This window comes from Tubulanus polymorphus, chromosome 9 (assembly GCF_964204645.1).
Source record: "Tubulanus polymorphus chromosome 9, tnTubPoly1.2, whole genome shotgun sequence".
In the NCBI taxonomy this organism is placed as follows: domain Eukaryota; kingdom Metazoa; phylum Nemertea; class Palaeonemertea; order Tubulaniformes; family Tubulanidae; genus Tubulanus; species Tubulanus polymorphus.
Window position 1 is genome coordinate 14,788,493 of NC_134033.1, and position 24,058 is coordinate 14,812,550.

Sequence of the window (24,058 nt, forward strand, 5' to 3'; positions counted from 1 at the left end):
GGTGGCCACGATGGGAGGCACGGTGGATATGAAGGTGGTCACGGAATGGGACATTCACATCGGGGAGGTAGTAGCGGAGGTGGCCATTACAACCAAGGCCCGAAATCGTTTAGCTTCAGTTTTGGTGGTCCCACTAGTGGTGGGGGCGGGGGCGGTGGTGGTGGCAGCTGGAGTAGTGGAATCAGCACTGGGGGTGGCCCCGGCTATACCAGTCAGTCTTGGAGAAGTCCTGATGGTAAAAGCTTTGGAGGCTCGTTCGGAGAAAGCTACGGCGATGAAGGTGGCGGTGGTTCATTCGGCGGTAGTTCATTCAGCGGCGGTGGTGGAGGAGGCTACGGGGGAGGTCGGATGAGCAGCAAGGAAGGGAAGGCAATGATGAATACAATGATGAGTGGATTCGGCAACATGATGGGTGGAATGAGTCAATTGTTTGGATAGATGAATTTCCAAATTTCTTTCAAAGTTCTGTAGTATCAGTTGGAATAAACATGGATTATGATTTCATGCCTGGGAAATGTTTTATTTAAAGTTTAATGGTTTGAACGACTCTTTTCCTTGCGTCAACATACATATAACATATCAATACACCTTCTTACTAATTCAATTCGTGGGAAATTATGAAATCATTTGAAATTAAGCTTGAAGAAAATTCACCGTAAAGGTAAATTGTATAGAATATATGTATCAGAATAATCATTTCAAATGCATTTCTTAAATGACTAAGCCTAAGTCGACAAAGTTGAGGTGTCGTAAACACGATTGCATACGTTCGACTGCGCGCAACACGTGTCCAAGGCCAATAAATCTACAACAGGTTGGGATAACGACGCACGTCTTTGACAAAATACCTGTCGCAACCTCGTGCGCTGCTAGTGAATATATCATCACCTCCAACAGCTCATGTTGAAGCCTTTCCAAAGATTGACGTAGCTATTTTGAAAAAAAGACTATACGCTTTATGAACCTATCATTAACTGAAAAAATATGATACGAATAATCTTAGGTTCAAATTCAAGTCTCGATCTCTTTTCAATGCGGCCTTTGATTGTTTTAATTGCAGTCTTAATTTTCGACGGTAAGTCAAATGGTTTTGCCGGGAAAACCTCTCCAGTGATGGAGTCTAGAATGTAACAAATTTAAATCAATATCATTTACATCCACCCAAAGTCTATTTCGATAAATATATCATAGAATTTATTTGGCCCTTATCGAGATCATATGACTCAGAAACGACCAACAATCACGTAGATGTGAAATTGATTCGTCTTATTGGTAATTTTACCTTTTCAATTTTCATAAATTTCAGTGGCGTCTGCTTCTAACTTCTACAAACCGTATACTGCGGATGCTGCAAACAATGGATACATAGATTATGCATTTCGTGGTGCCTTTGATGACGAGTATGAGCAACCCATCCGTGGAACATATCAGTGGCCCAATACCGAAGCTAATTACCAATCAAGCCCGAGACAAGGTGTCGATGGTGAAACCACTGGAATTGGTAGATTTGGTCGTATTCCCGGCAACGTATTCCGGCCATATGAGTACATCTATGGAGACAGCAAGTTGCCGGCTCACTCCTACAGACCTTACTATGCATTTTATAAACAATATGGAGGAACGTTCTTTGGCTAAAGACAAACTTTTCATTGATGAAATATCTTTTTCGAAATCAAATATACCCGTTCCATTACAATAATTGATACGTTTCTCTTTGATTACAATATGTCCATAAGCGCAGTTGCGTCCTTTTGTGAATTTTCAAATAGCAAGGCAAGTTGCCAATACGTTAAGTATTATGCTTAGATATGACCATGACAGTTGTGCGAGGGAAATATGCTTCGTTAAACAAAGCACGTGTGTTAAAATGGTGATGAAATTGGGACATTTACAAAACGTGTTTCTCTGTAAGTTGATCCACAGGTGGAGCAACGTAGCACTGAAAGACGTATATAAAAAGAGACTGCCAGTAAGTATTGCATTAATTCCACAGTCCTAACCGCGGAATATCCGTTGATAGCAAATCGAGTTAATTAAGGTAGGTCAAATCATCTTCAAGATTATTCGCTCCTGGATAGGGTTTAAAACTGTTCGCTTTGTAATATTAGCGTTTTTGTGATAATAATCATTGAAATAATTCTTTTATTGTTTCAATTATAGGCACCTTCACTGAAACAACCATGATGAGATATTTGATATTGCTTATTTTGGTGGCCAGAACAGTCGCCATTTATGGTACGTATTCACTCGGAGGTCCTATTCATGTATTAGATGTTTATAGGGAATTGTCTTTTACTTATTCAAATATTCATTATTTTACTTATATGAATAACTTATCAAAAATTTTTTTTTACACATTTTAGGTGGATATGGCACAGGTATGGGCTATGGTGGAGTTGGTGGAATGGGAGGCGGAATGGCTTCCACGCACAATATGGGATATGGCGGTGCTGGCATGGGTGCTGGTATGGTTTCCAGTCATGGTATGGGTGGAATGGGTGGTGCTGGCATGGCTTCGTCCCACGGTATAGGACATGGCGCTGGAATGGGCGGTGCTGGAATGGCTCATAGCATGGGTGGAATGGGCGGCGCTGGAATGGCTCATGGCATGGGTGGAATGGGCGGCGCTGGAATGGCTCATGGCATGGGTGGAATGGGCGGTGCTGGAATGGCTCATACACACAATATGGGATACGGTGGTGCTGGCATGGGTAGTGGTATGACATCAACTCATGGCATGGGTGGAATGGGTGGTGCTGGAATGGCTCATAGCATGGGTGGAATGGGCGGCGCTGGAATGGCTCATGGCATGGGTGGAATGGGCGGCGCTGGAATGGCTCATACAAACAATATGGGATACGGTGGTGCTGGCATGGGTAGTAGTATGGCATCAAGTCATGGCATGGGAGGAATGGGTGGCGGTGGAATGGCTCATACAAACAATATGGGATACGGTGGCATGGGTTCCGGAATGTCTTCGACTCATGGCATGGGCGGCTATGGTATGGGTGGTATGGGCTCTGGTATGGCACATGGTGTAGGCATGTATGGTTAAATGAACAGTTAAAACCAATGCTGCTAACGGAATGAAACTATGTTGAAGAAAGCATACTAAAATCACATAAATGGATAGTCGGAATTTTCATTGTGTATTTGAATAACGGGTATAAATATCCTTGTCAAAATCGTGGTTATTTGAAAATAAAGCAGTAACTTGAAAAATACTCTGATGAATTCTTATTTTTCATTTTTTCATCGTAGTTTTCTGCATTGGTTCATTACTGTCGTCATTCATCCTTTAGGTTGTATCTATCAGCTATTGTTTACCTTTTCCTTATTCAGTAAGCTTTAAATGGCTTGTGCATTTATCCTATATATGTGTTCAAGGCATACGCATTATGCTTCTATAAAAGCAAGAGCCACAAATGGTCCATTCTTTTCCGCTCAATTCTTACGTAAAAGCTAGTACTAGACCATATGAGTTTATTCTAAAAAAAACAAACACGTTTCCTTAAAATAACTAACACCTATGCCTCAGTACCAAATGGCTGAAAGGAGAAATGCTTGGTAGAACTTTTCCAATGCCAATTGATACTACTTTGTTAGAAGCATGATGTGATGACTATCCAACAGTACAATGCGCTTAAGAGTTACAAAACAATTTTTGAAGCAATGATACGAAGATTTTTCAAAAAATAACACTCATGAAGCTCGTGACACACTGACGAATTCGGTAACTGGTGTCACAAATTCGGCGAATATAATAGCTTGATTCGTGTGAATCACTTTTGTCGACTACAAATGCATATTAAAGAATACAATGTACGGAGAAGATCGATTCATCGAATGAATGTCACCCTAAAAAGTTCGCCTAGTGTGTCGCCAGCTAAATATATTTCTGATATTATGTATAGGACATGGTGGCAACATTGGGGTTACTGGCATGTATGGAGGACACCAAGCCGCGGCAATGGGTGCTGGCGCAGCTAATGCAGGTCACGGCGGTGGCTTCGGAGGCCACATGGGAACTACAGGAATGTATGGAGGACATCAAGCCGCTGCGATGGGTGCTGGTGCTGCTAATGCAGGTCACGGCGGTGGCTTCGGAGGCCACATGGGAACTACAGGAATGTATGGAGGACATCAAGCCGCTGCGATGGGTGCTGGTGCTGCTAATGCAGGTCACGGAGGTGGATTTGGTGGCCAAATGGGAGTCACCGGCATGTCAGGAGGACACCAGGCCGCTGCAATGGGTGCTGCAGCAGCAAATGCAGGTCACGGAGGTGGATTCGGAGGCCAAATGGGAATCACTGGCATGTCAGGAGGACACCAGGCCGCTGCAATGGGAGCTGCAGCAGCAAATGCAGGTTACGGAGGTGGATTTGGAGGCCAAATGGGAATCACTGGCATGTCTGGAGGACATCAGGCTGCTGCAATGGGAGCAGCAGCAGCAAATGCAGGTCACGGAGGTGGATTTGGAGGCCAAATGGGAATCACCGGCATGTCTGGAGGACACCAGGCCGCTGCAATGGGTGCTGGTGCTGCTAATGCAGGTAACGGAGGTGGATTTGGAGGACATATGGGAACTACAGGAATGTCAGGAGGACACCAAGCCGCTGCAATGGGTGCTGGTGTTGCTAATGCAGGTAACGGAGGTGGATTTGGAGGACATATGGGAACTACAGGAATGTATGGAGGACATCAAGCCGCTGCGATGGGTGCTGGTGCTGCTAATGCAGGTCATGGAGGCGGATTCGGAGGTCACATGGGAACAACAGGAATGTCAGGAGGACATCAAGCCGCTGCAATGGGAGCTGGTGCTGCTAACGCAGGTCATGGAGGCGGATTCGGGGGACATATGGGAACTACAGGAATGTATGGAGGACATCAAGCCGCTGCAATGGGAGCTGGTGCTGCTAATGCAGGTAACGGAGGTGGATTCGGAGGACATATGGGAACTACAGGAATGTCAGGAGGACATCAAGCCGCTGCAATGGGTGCTGGTGTTGCTAATGCAGGTAATGGAGGTGGATTCGGAGGTCACATGGGAACAACAGGAATGTATGGAGGACATCAAGCCGCTGCAATGGGTGCTGGTGCTGCTAATGCAGGTCATGGAGGCGGATTCGGAGGTCACATGGGAACAACAGGAATGTCAGGAGGACATCAAGCCGCTGCAATGGGTGCTGGTGCTGCTAATGCAGGTCATGGAGGTGGATTCGGAGGCCATATGGGAACTACAGGAATGTATGGAGGACATCAAGCCGCTGCAATGGGTGCTGGTGCTGCTAACGCAGGTCATGGAGGCGGATTCGGAGGTCACATGGGAACAACAGGAATGTCAGGAGGACATCAAGCCGCTGCAATGGGTGCTGGTGCTGCTAATGCAGGTCATGGAGGTGGATTCGGAGGCCATATGGGGACTACAGGAATGTATGGAGGACATCAAGCCGCTGCAATGGGAGCCGGTGCTGCTAACGCAGGTCATGGAGGCGGATTCGGAGGTCACATGGGAACAACAGGAATGTATGGAGGACACCAAGCCGCTACGATGGGTGCTGGTGCTGCTAATGCAGGTCATGGAGGTGGATACGGAGGCCATATGGGAACTACAGGAATGTATGGAGGACATCAAGCCGCTGCGATGGGTGCTGGTGCTGCTAATGCAGGTCATGGAGGTGGTTATGGAGGCCACATTGGAACTACAGGAATGTATGGAGGACACCAAGCCGCTGCAATGGGCGCTGGAGCCGCTGGTACTGGTGTTGTTGGTACAGGCGGTGCTGGTATGTACGGTCGCTAAAATGGCGTTTGGTGTCATGCCATTCTACAACAATTTCAAAGTAGACATATTCTGTTATGTAATGGAAATTCCATGAGAAGAAAATTAAAAAGATGAATGATAAAAAATTATGCATACTCTTTCTTTGTACCTTTCGAAATATATGAACGAATGGTTAGGATCTCCGTCAAGGAAATGTCATTGATGTACATAAATGGGTCTAAATATCAACGAGTATTCACCAGGCAGCCGGAATAGAAAGGACAACGAGAAACTTTATTTATTAAACGAGAACAGTCAAGTCCATTAACAGAAGCCTTTAAAAAGCCTTGAAATAAAAGTAAGGTGTCTCGATTACCATTCAAACCACGGTATAGTTATTATCATATTTATGATATTATATTATAAAGTTTTTATTATATAAACTTGATACGTCCATGGCTGGCTTAACCTATTGCATAGACTGCAAACGGGCCTGCTGCTTTAACCAGTGAGCATCGGCTATAGAAATTGACCATGATACACGAATTCGTGTTGTGTTATATTGTGCTGAATGTCTAGAACCATACCATCCCAAACTACAGAGGTTCCATGGTATATATAGTATAAAACTAGATTCCTTCTACAGGCCAGTGGGACAAAAAAGAACTTCATCAAAAAGAACTTGCAACATGAACAATTCAATTCGTTGGTGAAGATGGCCATCCCTATCATTATAGGTATGCCCATGTAACACCTGAGAATAATATCAAACCTTTGTCGTAGTTTTGAACAACTGTTACTGTCTGACATAAAGCTTTTACAGTTCTTCTGAACTTAGAGCTGGATATTAGTGCCTGGAAAATCCAGCCAGAAACTCATTATTCATGATTAATATGTCTACGATATGCAACAGGTCTATAATGACACGAGCAGAAACTGAATCTGAGGTAAAATACAAAATTGGACAAATAAATTGCAGACGATAGACCGATTGAAAACGGGTTTTCACGTGTCCCTCGACCTTCATCTTCATCAAACCATTCATGAAAATTAGGAAAACGAAATATATTTCCTTTCAATGTAGATTCCGTACACCGTGTCTCACCAGATGGCATTAAGAGCAGTCAGTCATTCATTAAAGAGACGAGTTCATTCTGATTTATTTGGAATGTCGAAGAAATCGAACGTGACGATCCGACTAACTACCTACCAGCCAACCTGGCGGATCTTCGCCTGCCATACGTGGATTCCTCGATTTGGCAGTACCGCCACTTATAGTTGGACGTCAACCTTACGCTCCTCTGTAACTCTAGCACCATCTACCCATCCCAACCCGCAGGAGTTTCACCATACAGTCAGTGCAAGCACTAGATTCATTTTACAGGCCAGGACTAGTTTAAATGTTGATAAAAGGAACTTGCAACATGAACAAATGAATTTGTTGTTGAAATTAAAGATCATTCCTATCATTGGAGACTATGTGTACGTATAACCCGCAAGAACGATTATAAATTGTTGTCGTATTTTGAACAACTGCTACCGTCTGGTATACAGATTATTCAGAATTTTGAGCTGGAGATTATTCAACAAAAAATCATCTGTTTCATACCATCAAGCTCAGATGACAATTTTTTCGTAACATTTGTCATTATAAAAATCCTCGCACTGTATAATGATAAAGTAGGCCCTATCTGTACGGGAAACAAGACACGGAAACCACACCTAAAGGGTGGTCGTCAATATAGAAATGGATTGGTGTTAGTCAAGGATGGTTCGATAGAACCACAGATTGATCTGCATATCAATCAATAATAGATTTCTACGTGATGAAAATTACACTTTTGGCATTGTGTTAGGGTATGAAGGAAATATGTTCTTATTTACAAATATCGTGACGCCCTCTAAAAACCGTTACAATAATGCATGAGAACATTGATAACCGCTACGCCTTATCTAAGGGGTTCTGTATGAGTCGATGTGCACAACGTCATCAATATCGGCGTTTCAAAACAACTATAACAATAGTGAATTTTTACGTTTGCTTTATAATAAAATATATTTCATAACTCTTATTCTATATTTCATAAATTTTGATTATCATTTTTGAGAAGATGAGCACTACCTACGTATTAGGCCTAGACTGGTTGCCAGTCAATTCAATTCAATTATCGATATTCAAATTCAAATTAACTTTGATTGGTTCGTTCCAAGGCACTACTACGTGTCGCTTTTAGGTTTTCTACATCATAACATATCAATGCTCAAATGTTATCCTCATCGGACAAGGAGTAGTAAATTCATGAAAATATCCGGGAAAAGTTACTGTATTCTACATTTTGGATATAGAAATGAATTAGGGTCCAACATTTACTTTCAGAATATGTATTTATAAGGCCTTATGTTTATGGTCATTGGCGCCAGTTTTGTTCAAAGTTATCCTGTGATCCGAGACTAGTTATGAATTAAATAAAAAACCTATATAGAAGCTTGAAAACAATTCATAGGAATTAAGTTACTGTTTAAACTCTCATGCAGAAAATCCTAGTGAATATCGTCGTTCTGACGACTTACCCTCAACAAACCAGGGCTTCATGAAAATAAAATGAAAACGAATTTATTTTTCCGGCACGGTTGCGTGAAAATATTCAGCAGGATTATTTGAATGTTTAACACAACTCTGATGATTTATGCAAAAAACTCACAAGCTGCTTATGTGAAAAAAAGTCAATTTACATGTACTCCATTGCATATACTGACTATTTTCTGCTTTTAGTCAATTGTTGTAAATCTCGAGCATCAACAAGACGATAAAAAAAATCTGAGGTAAGTGACAAAACTTAACCAGTAGCAGAAGCTGTGGTGACTCGGGAATGAACCAGGCCCTAAGCTACAATGGAGCGTACGTTTGCCCTGACAGGGTTTCGTGTGAAGGCAGTCACTGTCAAGATATCAGGTTCGATTGCCAGTGGGCCGAGTATGACTCGGAGAGTAAAACGAAAACAACGAAAAAGGTCAAATATTCTATTAAATTCCGTTTTGGGGGGAAATCTTTGTTTAAAACGGACTTTTCGTTTTGGCTTTCTGGCATCCTAATTTGCGTACTAATAATTAGGAGTTTCATGTTATGGAATTTTTCAGCCACCATTACATGCAATTCATCATTCACTTTCAGAATATGTACAAGACTCTGTTCATCGCATTGGCTTTGTTTATGGTCATTGGAGCCATCGCCGCAGAAGGTAATTGCTTGCTCGATTCCGTTCACTTGTATATGATTCAGTACTAGTTCCAGCGGAAAACCCGTTAACAGTCAAATTAAATTCAGAACTGCATACATGAACCGAGTCCAGTAGCTTGGTAAATGCACCCCTAAATATCTCAATTTATTGTTATCGCAGAAGTTAAGGTTGTAAAGAAGAGAGAGCATACTTGCATGTGTAATGGAAAGAGTGGAAAATACTCGATGAAAGGTGGATCAGGCTGTTGTAAAACGTTTGGCTATTGCTGTCCTAACTAATTTCGAAATAAAAAATTCCTGATCATCAAACAATTGACTGTCGTGTTTCAATGATAACCGGCGGTAAGATTAGTAATGACACCAGCCAAGCAGTCGTACTTCACCAATTGTCTGGAAAGGGTCGATCGACTTCTGAAGGTTTGGGCCCAGACTGCAGATGATACCTTTGCATAAATTTCGGCAAGCGGAAGAAGACACCGATTCGTGTTCAATAAAACAAACATAAAAATCCGTACATTTTTCGCAATTCATTATCAGTAATTTATTCGTAATAATATCGACATATACACGCAATGAATGCACACACAAAACATCCAAATCACAATCAGGCAATTGCATACGTACATTCCAACATCGGTTCTACACTAACGAGGCCTAAACGACGAAACACAATAGAGTCACCTTACATAAGAGGCGTGGAATCATCTTTAGTATGAAATTGTGTTCAACTGTAGAATAATCGACTAAAATAGACGATTCCCGGTTGTCCAACGATATACAGTAAAGCCCCATTAAGTTGGATCGTTTTGGAGCCGGGATTTTTGTCCGACATACTAAGTGAAAATCCGACTTAACATCGCGAGTAAAGGAAATGGCCCAAACAATCTACTGATACGACCCGTGTTGAAATACGACTTAATAAACAATCCTACTCAAGCGGACTTGACTGTATAAGCATAACGTTATCCCGAGGCGCTAGCTTTGTATGTTCTCATACGACTGCGCTACCTACATGAGGTTCGAGTCACAGCATATCGACAGTTTTCTACTCCGTCTAAATGATGCTGGACATTCTTTGCTTTGTTATCAACAGAACTAATTTCTAAAACTACTGTATTCATATATTAAACTTAAACTTGCATTGCGATCATAACCAATATCAAAACACCTACTTATTCATTGTTAAACTTGATTTTTATGTATCGATCAAATGATTAAATGATTTCTTTGGTGTTACTTAAAAATGCATAACCTGCCGGAGCGACAAGTTCAGTAGATATTAAGTACAAGTGAGGTACCTTCACTGCCTAACTGGGATCACTCACTTACTGAATGATAATTATGAAAATTCCGCCGAATAAAAAAATATTGCATCATTTCATTAGATAAAAACTTCTAAAACATTTCACGAAGATATAATCATAAATACCAGCAAAGCCGAATCGATGCATATCGGAAAAAACAATCGTACAATCAAAAGCATTATTTTTCGTTAATTTATAAGATGATAATCATATTTACAAAAAAAACTCATTAAATATAAATCCACGATAGAGACACGAGTTCAGTTAAAATTCATTGATTGAATCGTCAACCTTGCACAAGTCTGATCTCAATGAGAAGGCAATATCGGTGTACAGCCATGGACATGTGCGACACAAATTTGCTTGAAAAATCTTCATTTTCGAAATGAGTCCGAAATGATGGCTTCAGATTGCGTAGCTGCCAAAGAAACCACCCGGTTAAAAACATATTGACTATGAAATTAAAACTTGGCTTCAAAATCGCGTCATTGTAAATCAATTCAATCATTATTAGGGTAGGCTACATTTCAATTTCAGATACATAGTTCGAAATTTCTTCTTTTTCTCGGAGAACAATTTCTTTTAGTAGATCTGCCCACATCCCGATTGAGTTAAAGTTTAAAATGTCGAGCGACGACCACCGGTCTCCGTCGACAACCGTGATCATCAGTCCGATTGTTGCACGTCGAAATCCGATTCGGGCACGGCCGGCGTTTTAGCCACTTCGAAAAACACCCTGAAACGAGAAACAAACCGACGATAAATAATAACCGGCCGACGTTGAAAATTCATGTAAAGGTTTTCAACATCTAACAGGCTTTCGGTGACCATTGTTGAAACATTAATGTAGTAGTAGTAGTGCGTTGAAGATGGCATCAACTAATGACTAATTTAGGACGCAATCAAAACGTGGTAATACACTTCAAGCAGGGTTCATAGTCTCCATGACCCATCCTCCCTCTGCAGGGACTCGAACCTGATGGCATCGCTACACTCAGCCACGGCACGAACCCCTGCATCAGTAGACCAGGTGCGCAGGTACATGCGGGGGAGGATGCCATGACCAGTCTCATTCCACGACTTTCAAGCACCTTTTTGACCCCAATTCAATGACCCGATTCGTCGATCAAATAGACAATAATAGTTCTTTATTAACTGACTTCGACTATTAAATGGGTTAACGGTAAAAATCCCCCTACTTGGTGGAAGTGACTTCTACCACGGAACCTTGTTATAACAACCTCAGATACACGTACATGTATACGAATCTAAAAATTTGTCCAAAACCGGAAAATTTCAATCATTTCATACCAGATATAACGAACTATCAGTTATGACTAACATATCTCTCGGATTGGCCATAACCGGGTGGCCACTTCCTAGCCTTTTACAAATCCCCTGAGTTGAAAATGGGCGTATCAAAGATTTCACCCGGTCCTGGCAGTGCGGTTGTCTCCAGAGAGATCTCACTCTACCACCCTAGTGTAGCCATCAGATGCTAAGGTTCCCGGTGAAATTTTAAAGTTATGCGTGCGCATTTTATCTCACTTACTTATGAGAGTATTTCGTCTTGATTGTTTGCACGTTTTTGAACGGCGGGACGGCTAGCATTCGATTGAGTTTTTTCGCGAGTGGCATCAGTTGCCGTTCCGTGAAACCGGTGTAAAACACGAGCGTCTGTGACTGAAAATAGAACGACGACGGAACATCCGTTTTAGAAAATTGCTCGTCGAAGATTCGAGTCGAAACATTAACACTGGCAGTTTTACTTCAATTGTGGTTTACCAAATATATTCGTCAACAGAATTAGTGATGTATCTCAGAAAAACTGAAATACGCGTGCTTTCATTTTTTTACAAGCATTATGTAGACTTTTAAGTTCCTGACTGGTAGATCTTCGTTTCTGTTCATAACCTTCCTTAGTAACATCTATATTTCTTAACTACTGGGCAGAGTTTTATAGACTGGTATCATCTTTAACCCGGGGCTGACTCAATTGAAAATCAATTGAGTTAGCCCCCGGGTTAGACATAATACCAGTCTAAAAAGCTCCAGGGGGCCAGTTCCATAATGAGGGCTTAGACTTAAGACCAGTCTAAGACCAACTTAGTTCTATAACCGATCAAACAACTTAAGTTCAGGCTTAAGATTTAAGACCACTTTTGGTCTTAAGTCTTCACTATGGAACCGGCCCCTGATTATTAGGTTTCTTTCTCTGATGATGAAGTTTGTCAACGTTTTTTCATTCATCCCTGTTCCGAGGAAAACTATGACTCTACTCAGGATGATTTGAAATTAACATACACCGGTAAATCCGATCTATAGAACTGATTGTCCTAATTCGTAAAACATCATTTTACGCTTGCATTAGTCACATCGGTGACATATCATAATAAATTGAAAACAATCCGAGTGCAGGTTCTACTCACCCAGGCTCCTGATTTCTTCATTTTGAAAGCGAGCAGCAAACAAGCGGCCGCCAGTTCCGAGTCGGTGTAAATCAGGTAGTTATAATCCATCTGAGAATATTCGAGAATGTACCGAGCCATCGTTAACAGTTCCATCGACGATTTACAACACTGGAAAAAATTGTTTTTTAAAGATTTGATGCAACTAGCTAGAGAAGCAAACTTTGGAATAATTGGAACTTTAGTACTTCGATGCACTTGCTATTACTGTTTGTATTGAAGGTTTTGAGATTTTTCAGAAAAGGAAAATATTTCATAAGCCAGGGTTCTTACAGGTTTCCCAATTACATTTTCAATAGTTTTTCCATACTCAGATTATAAACTTCCTATGCCCCTAAGTTATACATTGCCAAACTAGAACAGGCAATTGTCAATCAAAGCAAATAAGTACCAATTATCAGTACCATCGACGAAGGTGTTTCCCATGGAAACGTCCTGGGGATATGAGAAAAACATCTCAAATTCCTTGTCTCTTCCCTGATCTGTGAAAACCCTGGTGTCGGACAAGTTAAACGTACCTTCGAGAAACGCCGCAAGAATCTGTACGACGAAGGAAGCCCGATGTCGAAACACATCGTGCGTAAAATGTGCTGTTCCATGCGTATGATCTGTTCACGGTTGTACGCGTCGTCGCATATATACAGAAAATCATCGAGCAACGGCGGACACCTTTCCTGAAATCGGTAGCGAAAAAACAATCATATTTCATCGACCACAAATCATTGAGAGAAGTAACGCACTCCCCGAGATGACCCCCCCGAAACATTTAGAAATCAACGGCACAATAGTCCTCTTATCAACTTCAATAACCATCATTTCTTAAAAAACAATATTCCAAGTATATATCTGAAGCCTGCATACCTCAAGACATTTTTAATTGAAAATGAACTACAAACACCAGACATTAGACATTTTATCAGCACACTTTCTAAAACTGATCATCCACACTGTGTTCAGAACTTTACTGGAGATATTTTTAATTGAAAATGAACGACAAACACCAGACATTAGACATTTATTTTTATCAGCACACTTTCAAAAACTGATCTCTTCACTTCACATGTGTCCAGGACTTCAGTCAAGAAACTTTCAATAGAAAATTAACTACTAACACATTAGACATTTTATCAGCTCACTTCCGAAAACTGATCGTTCAAATTTTGCATGCGTTCACGACTTCAATCGCCTGAGACAATCTTTATCGATAATGAACTACTCACACCAGACATTGATTCAGAAATCAGCAAAACAGATCAATCTTAAATTATACTAGCGCCCAAATTACTGACGCGCCATTGCTACACTCAGATAAGGGGTGATATCGAGGAACTTACGTCGAATTTACACGAGATAAACAAAGCGGCCGTCGCGACCAGTTGCAGTTTCTCACGTCTGACGACGACCTTCGATAAATACAGATCGAACAGACGGATCGCCAGATACAACGTCTCGTGGTTCAACTCGAAGTTCTCTTGTATTTCGACGAGCCAATCGACGACGATCGCGCGCATCTGAATCGTGATCTCGGTTTGTCGTTCTAAATACGGCGACACCATGAACTTCATCTGAAAATGTAGTTTGAGGAAAAATTCTAAACTTGATGAATCACTAAACAAGTTTTCCCTAAGTGAATCTGCAGCAGGTTAATGGAGAAATTCCCAGAATCTGCAGCAGGGGAATGGAGAAATTCCCAGAGTGAATCTGCTGCAGGGGAATAGAGAAATTCCTAGAATCTGCAGCAGGGGAATGGAGGAATTCCCTGAGTGAATCTGCTGCAGGTGAATGGAGAAATTCCCACAGTGAATCAACTGCAGGTGAATGGAGAAATTCCCCAAGTGAATCTACTGCTGGGGAATGGAGAAATTCCCCGAGTGAATCTGCTGCAGGTGAATGGAGAAATTCCCCGTGTGAATCAACTGCAGGTGAATGGAGAAATTCCCCAAGTGAATCTACTGCTGGGGAATGGAGAAATTCCCCGAGTGAATCCGCTGCAGGCGAATGGAGAAATTCCCCAAGTGAATCTGCAGCAGGGGAATGGAGAAATTCCCCGAGTGAATCTGCCGCAGGCGAATGGAGGAATTCCCCAAGTGAATCTGCAGCAGGGGAATGGAGAAATTCCCCGAGTGAATCTGCCGCAGGCGAATGGAGGGATTCCCCGAGTGAATCTGCAGCAGGGGAATGGAGAAATTCCCCGAGTGAATCTGCCGCAGGCGAATGGAGGAATTCCCCAAGTGAATCTGCAGCAGGGGAATGGAGAAATTCCCCAAGTGAATCTGCTGCAGGGGAATGGAGAAATTCCCAGAGTGGATCTGCTACAGGTGAATGGAGAGATTCCCAGAGTGAATCTGCTGCAGGTGAATGGAGAGATTCCATGAGTGAATCTGCTGCAGGTGAATGGAGGAATTTCCTGAGTAAATCTGCTGCAGGGGAATGGAGTGAATCCTGATTTTCTGTGATCTGTACGAACCCTGTATCCATCATCCACTCACCTCTCTTTCTTTGTAATATTCAAATATATCGTAAGCGTACTCTCCTACATGGAATAAATCCGACATATTCTCTTTGTCCACGTCGACAATTCCCTAAAAAAGAAGCAAAATACTGCAGATAACTTAACGCCCGGAGGACCTGACACACTTCAGCGCAACCTCTGATCAGTAACACTCCATAATTTTCAATAATTAGAAGCCTACCATTTTGTTTTTGTATTGTTCTAGGCTGGATTTTGTATCGTCGCTGTTCTCATTAGTTTTCACATCCTTTTCATTTTCTGACCTAAAAGGCGAAAATCAAATCAACATCATTGAAAAGTTAAAACGACTATTTTTAGCCCGATTTCGCACACTTGTGTATACTTTAACTAAACTAAACTAAATATGAATAAGTAAGCCCCAGGTTAAAGGTTAAATACCAGTCTATACAACTGGCGCCAGTGTTGCTCTTAAAAAAGTTTTTAGGCTTTTATGATTTTTTCAACTTAAACACAGGGACTAACTGAATTGAATTCGAATAAGTTAGCCCCGGGTTAAAGTTAAAAGTAAAGCACCAGGCTTGGTTTCATAGATGTGGAAGAAAAATAGTCCCTGGGAACATTTTAAAATTTGTCTGTTATAACCATGGTTTCTCATTGTAACTATGGTGGTTGTCACCCAGATTGAGGATTTACCCCTAGGGATAACTTTGATACTCGGTCTATGAATCCAGGATCCAGTTCCACAGTAGTGAGTTTTGAGTTGAAGTTAGTTCATTTTCAATTAGTTAACTAGTCAGCCCCGGGTTAAAACACCAGTCTATAGAAATGGGCCCAGGGTTGTTGGATGATTTCCAACAAGTCAAGGGCTCGAAGAATTCACTCACTCGATATTTTTAACGGGTGAATTTTCACAGCTATTCGGCGCTTGTATGACGTGCGCGAGCGTATCGGTGAACTGTTCACACGTGTAATAACTATCCTCCTGAGACGACTTCGACTCCTGCGAACTCTGACTAGACGACTCTTGAGACGACTGCGACGAACTCCTCTGCGACAAACTGATCTCGTTATTTTCATCTTTGTTTTCGACTTGATTTCGCGACGCGGATTTCGTCGTTTTTTTCGTCGCCGTCTTCCGCGATGCTTTCAGCGTCGTTTTTTTAGCGGGCGCCGTCGCGTTGTTGCGCGATAGTTTATTCTCCCTCTAGAAGTAGACGAAAATCGACAGAAAAATGAATTCGAGTTTATGAGTTTAGAGTCACCGTTCAAATACAGGGTCGGTGGCCACTTTTATTCTAATTGCTTTTTTCACTAAGAATTCAATCAATTAACACGTAGTCAAATACTTAAGACATAAATGGAAACTGTTGGATTATACACACAAAATTAGCAATCTCAAATTTCTCCGAGTGATTTCCAGGTAAGTGGCCACCCAGAAATACGTTCTTAAAACGCTGCTTGTAGTAGTCGAACCGCACTTAAGCACTTTTTTCTGAATCCAGAATTCGAAGACAATTTCCAGGAATACAACAGACTTTTATTTTACTTGCTTGGTAGTAGGCCCAGTGGAATTTGCACATTAGAGAAATTAGACAGCAATTATACCAGTCAGTAGAAATTTCCTTTGATATTGAGTTAAAAAAGTACTTTTCAGCAATATCGAGATTTCACCGCAATAGTAACACTAATCTGTAAGCCTGTTTTTCCGAAAGTTAAAAAGTAAGCACTTCGCTCTATTCGCGACAATAAACCGCGTTAAAAGCAAATTTCTTACATTCGTAATATCTCCGAGCATTGATCGTTTGTTCGGTTGTTTGTTAGGAGGCGATCTGTCGGCCGGACGCTTCTTATCAATGCCCAAGAACGCCTTCAAACCTTGACCTATAAAATAAAAAAAGAAATTCAAACCTTACAGTTTTGTAGTAGATTCAATTCAAACATAACAATTTTTGCTGCACTCTACTAAACGAACCAGCTAAAAATTAAAAAAACTAATCTAAGACTAACAAATTCTAAATCTAAATTTTCTAACAAATTTACCTTTCAAGTTCATCAAACTGTTTTCATTTTTCATCTGTTTCAAGGCGAGGGCTGCAGCAGCTTTCCTCGTAGTCGTCATTCTACAGCGATAAAACAAATCTAGGCTATATTAAAGCTGCTGAATTAAATTGCTTGAATTGAAATTTTTCACGATCCGCGGCGGGAGAGAAAGAGTAAAAAACTGTACAGCAGGTCTTTTTAAAGCCGGCAAAATTGGATTCAGATTTTTTAGAAAGCTGAGTTCCTCACCTGGTGATACTGGTTATCGTTTATCGAAATTTGTGATGTTAAAATTCGCTTTAAAAACCGTTTTAAACCCTTTAATATCCTAAAAATATTTCCTCGCTTTGTTTCTTTTAGCGATTCACAATTTCCGCCTTTCAAAGCTTTCTAAAAGTTGAGCTCATTGGCTGTACGGTTGGAACATTGGCCAATCACGGGCGATTTAACAAAATTCCATTGCGGACCAAATTCAAATTCATATTTCTTTATTGAAACCAATTTAGCCATCAATTCAATTCAAACCATTATTGATCCTACTAGTTTGTAACAAGGCCTGCTAGGGCTGCATCGGAATGTGAACGGTCAAGTTATCAAAAAACAACGGTCAGTTTAAACTAGAAAGGAAAAAAGAATAGAAATGGGAGCAGCAGAAAGATTTCAGTCGTAGAGGAAAGGTGGCAGCACCATACAAATCAATGTTCGAAAACGAAACCTTCTCGAAAATATTATAACGTGTAATGATTAGAATTAAAGAAAAGCACAAAAACAAGCATAATTTTTTAAAGATACAAAGTGAAATTCGAGGTACCATACTAAATTAATGTTTTTTTGTGGAATTCGGCTTTTACCTGTATAGCCTATACACACAGTGAGAGCGGCGGTTCATCCTCGTGCCTCTACGTATCTCATTGACTTGAAACTCAACGCTAGCTATGTTTGCCTTTTAGATTCGAAGTTAAAATGTTTACAGCAGAATAAACATTTTACATTCACCGAAGCAAAAAAGTATTTAATTTGATATTGTTGTCAAGCTCCGATAGCTCCGGTGATTGGAAGCGTGGATGAATGCGGTGCAGAAGGTAATCATGCATGTTTTAAACACCATGGGAGGGTTTCAGGTATAAGAATATACTTCGATCCGGAAGAAAGGGGTTCATTGTGATTTTTCTGCCGTCAAATTGATAGCTACATTTGTCTGGACTGGAGGAGACATGACGAACGCATCTCATCATTGTCCAACAATCAGAACTAGTTATAAGTTCGTTCATTACATGTTCGTCTACGGAATAGGAAGTGTTTGCGCGCTTGGTATAGTCGGCAACGTACTCAATTTGATCGTGTTCAGTCAAGACAAAAAAGCCTTACTATCGGTGAAAATACTGAAGGCGTTGGCTTGTTGCGATATGTCGTTTCTGACAGTTTGTTTCGTGTACTTTTTTGTGAGACACGTTCGGTACAGAATTGAATTCGGAGATATGGTTTACAGGTATGGCGACTACAACATCGGTGCGAAATTGGCATATTCCACTGTCGTGATGTATTACATCACGCAACAAACCAGGAACTGGATAACTGCTTATATTTCTGTCGTTCGATTCTTGAATGTTAAATTCCCACTCTGGTCCAGACGAGTTTTGACGTGGAAGTTATCTAAAGTTAGCATTGGTTTCGTGTTTTTGCTTGCCGTCACTTGTCACGGCCCGCGTTATCTATTTTTCCACATCGAATATGAGCTACTGCGAGACTGCTCATTCTCTATATTGATACCTATTATAAAAACCACGCCTGTTTTATTAACTCGTTATGATGTGACGATCTATTTCGGATTTCTGGTCGGATTTCCGATGCTTATCCTCTACGTTACGAATCTAGCCTTGTTGAGTTCTGTTAATTTTGCTCGTTCTAAGCGTTCGAAACTTCTCGCAAGTGGTCCGCCACGAAAAGGCAGCGAACGACAAGCCGATAAAATGGTGACGGCGATTTTACTGATTTTTACGATTTGTGAAACGCCAGCCTGCATCGACCGAGTTGCAAGCGTAGCGGGTTTTGAATTCAAATTTGCCGATTTCAAACAATTTGCCAGAAAATCTGGGCTCTTTCTGGTAGTTCTCGATTCGGCGTTGAATTTCGTTGTCTATCTCTCCATAAATTCAAAATTCAGACAAAATCTAAAAGGACTAATTTAAAAGCATGTAATATAATCACTAATGGTAACAATTATTATCATTCATCCCTATCAATAGTATATTGAAAAAAGTTATCGAATGTTTGAACCACACAAAAACAGAAAATATTTCGACAGAAAAGATTTTTAGGTTTACAGAAAGCAAAGATCTTTATGAAATCAGTAAAAGATCCCCAAAATGTACGCTATTCTCAAACTTATATCGCAAATCTTAAAACGGAATCGAATCATTTGATTTAAGAAAGCGAATATCTTTTTGTAATTATCCAACCATCCCCAATACAATATTCTCAAACGTATTTCTCAAATTCAGTTAAATTAATGAGTGTAGCTGATATATGTAACGTTTGTTAAACGTCAAAATCTTTTTCCAATATTTCGAAAACCAGACTTTAATTTAGCAGACCAAACATAATGGGAATTTGTTTCCAAGCGTTTTTCGAATAATGTGTCATTGCCGCTATTATATTTTTGCATTACTAAAAACAGCACTACCTTGTCCGATGTTTTCATTATGAAGTTTGATGAACTCTGCTTGAACAACGCAGAGCTTTGGGGTACGCGAAAGTATTCGATTTATGCTCGGAGGCAAATTTCTAGCTAAGTGAACATTTTTCCCACCTTACCACGCATTAAAGGCATTCAATTCGATCCGCTGGTACATTACAAAAACATCACCGGGCAAGCGAAAATATACCGCGCATTCATGCATATATGTTCTTGTTATTTCAAGTAATGAACGAAATTATGGGCGTCTAAAGCAAACAGCGTCGCATTTAAAATCTCATTTATTTGCGAAGTCGTGGCTAAAAGACAAACTGTTCATTCAAATTCACAATTATCAGAGTTTATGAATTAAATCATGCGTAGAAATACGTATTGCCAGCGTTTCCCACATAATAATATAGGCATCGGCGAATTTCTGAGTGACGCTTTTCGTTTGCAAAAATGCCCTGCCAGAAAGTTTCTGAGTTTAGTTGGTTTGATACCACTTGGAAGGGATGAGTCGGTCGCGGGACATCATGAAACGTATCGGCGGCTTTTCTTGCATGCTTGTGTTTCTTATGTGCTTAACATTGGCGGTAGGTTAAATATTCTATGAATCTATGCTTTCATCGGACAAATTTTTTGTTCATAAGACTCATTCGATCGAGTTGACCATACGACGATAGACCATTTTAATGAAGGGGAGACAAAATCATAGACAATCATTCTGAATAATTTCTAATACAGTTTTAATAGCCATCGCCAGGTGGTTTCATTTATTTGGCCGTTATGCGAGGTTCTATATGAGAGGATGCTCAGGGATGAGAGATTGCAACTCACCATCGCATTGGAATTTTACCGTCCAACCAGAAGACTTGGGTCGCCCTCCGTGTGACGCTAAATGTATATGTTATGAAACTTCGTTATTTTAACGAAAATATTTTAGATTTTTCTTTTGTTTTCTTCAATGGATGATATCGAAAATCGTCATTATTCTTCAATGCGTATCTTTTCATTGCAATTAACAGGACGCCGAACACGCTCGTCGGAAAAGGGCAACGCCGGATGTTCAGGTCACCAGTCACAGACGAATCACTTGGAGTGTTAGCAATGGTAAATACTCCGGTATGCAAATCCTCACCGTCCTTTGCGGATCGAGAATGGGGGGGGGGGTCTCATAAAAATTAAGATGATCGTGTTGTATAGAATGTTAACGCCTTTTATAATATACTGATTCAAGTTATGGTATCTTCTATTTCTTAATACAGAACATTTCGCCGGCTCCATCGCACGAGCCTTAAGACAATTTCCGGCGTGCATTTCTTTCGAAAAGCACCCTAGACCTACAGCAAACCTTAACTACATCTTCGAAAAATCGTAAGTACTTTTTCTCACATGAAGATGAAACGTATATCAGCAATGTCCACGGCTGCACATTTTGTCGGTGGCTAAACATGAAAATATACATATATTTCATTCGGATTTTTGATACAGAACAGCTATGCTCGGTGAGATTAAAACGATATGAATAATAATGATTCTTTAACAAAACGTAGGATTTCTGTTTAGGCGTGGTGATTTCACTGTGTACACCAAAGGCGTCGGACTCAAAAAAATTAATTCTGATATTTACCAGCAGGTTGTCTTCATCAAAAGTAGGCATGATTTAAAATATGTAAGTTCAACATCCTTTTAAAATCTGTTCTAAGATGATTTTGATAATGGATCACGATGCACCGGCTTTTGAAGCTTTAAGGCAAGGGGCATATGTAAAAGTACATCACCGAATGGAGTAAAAATGCTTTTTTTAACTACAAATCTAATTTGCATCATCTACATTGAAGTAAAAAGTTGCTAGAAAGCATTATATACAGGTATAATGTATTAAAGCATGGACGTATAAACTTTCTAGTTTATACGTCCATGATTAAAGTATACAGACCTATGTAAGTTTGTGTATATTTTCATGTTTCATCTGTGCCCTAGTTACTTGAGAACAATATAAAATTGGTGACGCAACAAACTCTACGAGCCCTCGGATTCTATTACGAACACCAGCGACCGGACTCGAACAGATACGTGAAATATAACTTCTCAATGAGAAAACCACCATATTATGATATGGACACACGCGTGGCTTATGATGTGTCTTCAATTATGCATATTGATGAGATGGTAGGTGCAACTATGGACGTATAAACTAGACTAGTTTATACGTCCATGGTGCAACGTGGTTGTGTCACGTGAAGTCGACCAGGCCGATCAAAAGGCAGTAATGCATTCATGTTCTTCAGAGATACAGCAATGCGCACCTGCGCATGGGAATTAAATATAATTATGTTGGAGGCCTCTGAATCAGCTTCGTAGATTCACAGTTAAAAAGATTCTTGAACGAGTTCAGTGGGCGTTTCTCCAACTCAAATGTTTAGCTGTAGTTCGTTGGTCATATTTACAATAAACCTGACACTTAAACCTTTCTGTCCTATAATCCGAATTGTTTTCGTATGACTTGTGTCAGTGGTCAGTCACCAATCACTGTAATCTATCCTCGAATACCCGAAGAAAGATTTCCAGACGCGTTTCCTTCATCACTCACGTACCGATCGTATTTCAAAATTTCAGTCATACGTAAACGAAGAAGGTGTGGTGAAAAAGCAGAACCGACCAATTATGCAACTACGTCCAACACTGTTGTTCAATAACAGGCGACGTCACTACGGTTACATAGGATTTCGGCAACCGGGCGACAGTCTTCTAAGCTTCCGCGACAACAGAACGGTGACCAATAAGCTGTGTCGAAGGATGGACAATTCGATCGCAGGTATTTATGGAATATTGGCTTAATTCGTATATTTTTCAAATATTCGGTTTACACGTTTCATTAGCTTGGTGAATCGTCCGCAGTTGTTCCCAGTCGAACCGGTGAGTTTTACTTTAGTCCTTTGATGATAAAGCAGCAATCAATATTAGTTACCTAGGGACTTGGGTTCGACCTTTGGTGGATTAACTATTCGAACAGCTTCATACATATTCACACCCGAACTACGGCTAGGCCTTACTATCATTCGTACTTTTTAATGATGATAACGTTTTTTCTTCGTAATATAATTCCTTTGTGATAACATTCAATAATTCAACTACTTATTAACCACTTCGTTGACATTTGTGACGTATATTCACAAAAAAAATAGTCAAAAATAATTACCTTCTCTCGCTCATCTCACCATACATGACGTATGTTTACGTAAATGAAGATACATTTCAATTCCAGTGGTCCATTCCTCTTTCGTCCAAATTGCTATATGTATTAGATTTAGATTTTGTGCTGAGCTGTAGAAAATGAAAATTTCATTCATGTATTTGTACGTTCATTTGAAGGAACGACACCAGTCACTGCGCAATGCCCATCACCGATTGAACCGTGTGCAAACGGAGGCTATGTTGACAAAAGCGTAAACGGGAATTTATGTCGATGCGTCTGTCCTCCGAGATTCGAGGGAATGCGATGCGAAGAGTATCATCCTGGTACGACTTTGCCGATGGAATGCATTATTTTCTATCACGAATCAGCGTCGAAGAAACTCTTTTGAGCAATGGGATACCGGCAATGCTAATGTGATCAGTGACAATTCCACCAGGTGTCGCTACTGGCACTGGGTTACCGCGCATCGATTCCTTTTACATTTCGATAAAATTCGAAAAAGCCTTTCTGATTCTGTGAAATCAATATCATACTCTGAGTGATAAAGTGAATCTTATATCTATTCAATGAATGGTTTGATGATTTTCGGATTTGAAGCTTAAAAATCAAGTCATCGAAAATGAACTGATTTTCACAATAAATGACCCAGTGCTTTTGTTAGCGCATCTAGTGAGTGCGGGTATCCCATTGCTTTCCATGCGATCAGCTCATTTGTGTTTCTCTGCACTATTTTCAGGTGAATGCGGTGGAGTTATTTCAGTAACCAATGAGATTGTTGCACACACTTCACGTGGTTATCCCTATGGTTGGAAGAGATACGAACGGTGTTATCACATCCTTCGCGTAAGTCGAGAGAAAATGTAAAACACGATTAAAGACCTACTTGAGTAGCGTG

At 40.6% G+C, this 24,058-nt stretch overlaps 2 protein-coding genes across 4 annotated transcripts; one reads left to right on the plus strand and one right to left on the minus strand.

Moving 5' to 3' along the window:
- The first annotated feature begins 7,535 nt into the window (after positions 1 to 7,535).
- On the plus strand, positions 7,536 to 9,302 carry LOC141911331 (uncharacterized). Of its 3 annotated transcripts, XR_012620015.1 has the most exons (4): positions 7,536 to 7,621; positions 8,538 to 8,587; positions 8,937 to 9,003; positions 9,163 to 9,302. XR_012620015.1 is itself a non-coding variant. In XM_074802328.1 (3 exons), exons 1-3 carry the CDS (start codon positions 8,635 to 8,637, stop codon positions 9,279 to 9,281), a joined length of 327 nt encoding a protein of 108 aa, XP_074658429.1. In that variant the 5' UTR covers positions 8,601 to 8,634; the 3' UTR covers positions 9,282 to 9,302. The 3 variants fall into 3 exon arrangements, 1 of the variants encoding a protein (XP_074658429.1); XR_012620016.1 differs by lacking the exons at positions 7,536 to 7,621; positions 8,538 to 8,587 and adding an exon at positions 8,594 to 8,717; XM_074802328.1 differs by lacking the exons at positions 7,536 to 7,621; positions 8,538 to 8,587 and adding an exon at positions 8,601 to 8,775.
- A 1,034-nt stretch (positions 9,303 to 10,336) lies between these two features.
- Positions 10,337 to 17,673, minus strand: LOC141910958 (G2/mitotic-specific cyclin-B3-like). Its single transcript, XM_074801858.1, has 11 exons — positions 17,537 to 17,673; positions 17,288 to 17,367; positions 17,022 to 17,128; positions 16,132 to 16,451; positions 15,468 to 15,549; positions 15,264 to 15,356; positions 14,109 to 14,339; positions 13,293 to 13,448; positions 12,736 to 12,885; positions 11,859 to 11,989; positions 10,337 to 11,042 (listed from the first exon to the last, which is right to left on the minus strand). Exons 2-11 carry the CDS (start codon positions 17,364 to 17,366, stop codon positions 10,973 to 10,975), a joined length of 1,419 nt encoding a protein of 472 aa, XP_074657959.1. The 5' UTR covers position 17,367; positions 17,537 to 17,673; the 3' UTR covers positions 10,337 to 10,972.
- Positions 17,674 to 24,058: the final 6,385 nt, after the last annotated feature.

Coding starts and splice junctions, on each gene's coding strand:
- LOC141911331 (XM_074802328.1), top strand. CDS start 8,635: ATGAACCAGGCCCTAAGCTACAATGGAGCGTACGTTTGCCCTGACAGG. Junction 8,776..8,936: donor AAACGAAAACAACGAAAAAG/GTCAAATATTCT, acceptor ATTCACTTTCAG/AATATGTACAAGACTCTGTT. Junction 9,004..9,162: donor TGGAGCCATCGCCGCAGAAG/GTAATTGCTTGC, acceptor TTGTTATCGCAG/AAGTTAAGGTTGTAAAGAAG.
- LOC141910958 (XM_074801858.1), bottom strand. CDS start 17,366: ATGACGACTACGAGGAAAGCTGCTGCAGCCCTCGCCTTGAAACAGATG. Junction 15,357..15,467: donor AACAATACAAAAACAAAATG/GTAGGCTTCTAA, acceptor CTTCTTTTTTAG/GGAATTGTCGACGTGGACAA. Junction 14,340..15,263: donor AATATTACAAAGAAAGAGAG/GTGAGTGGATGA, acceptor CTACATTTTCAG/ATGAAGTTCATGGTGTCGCC.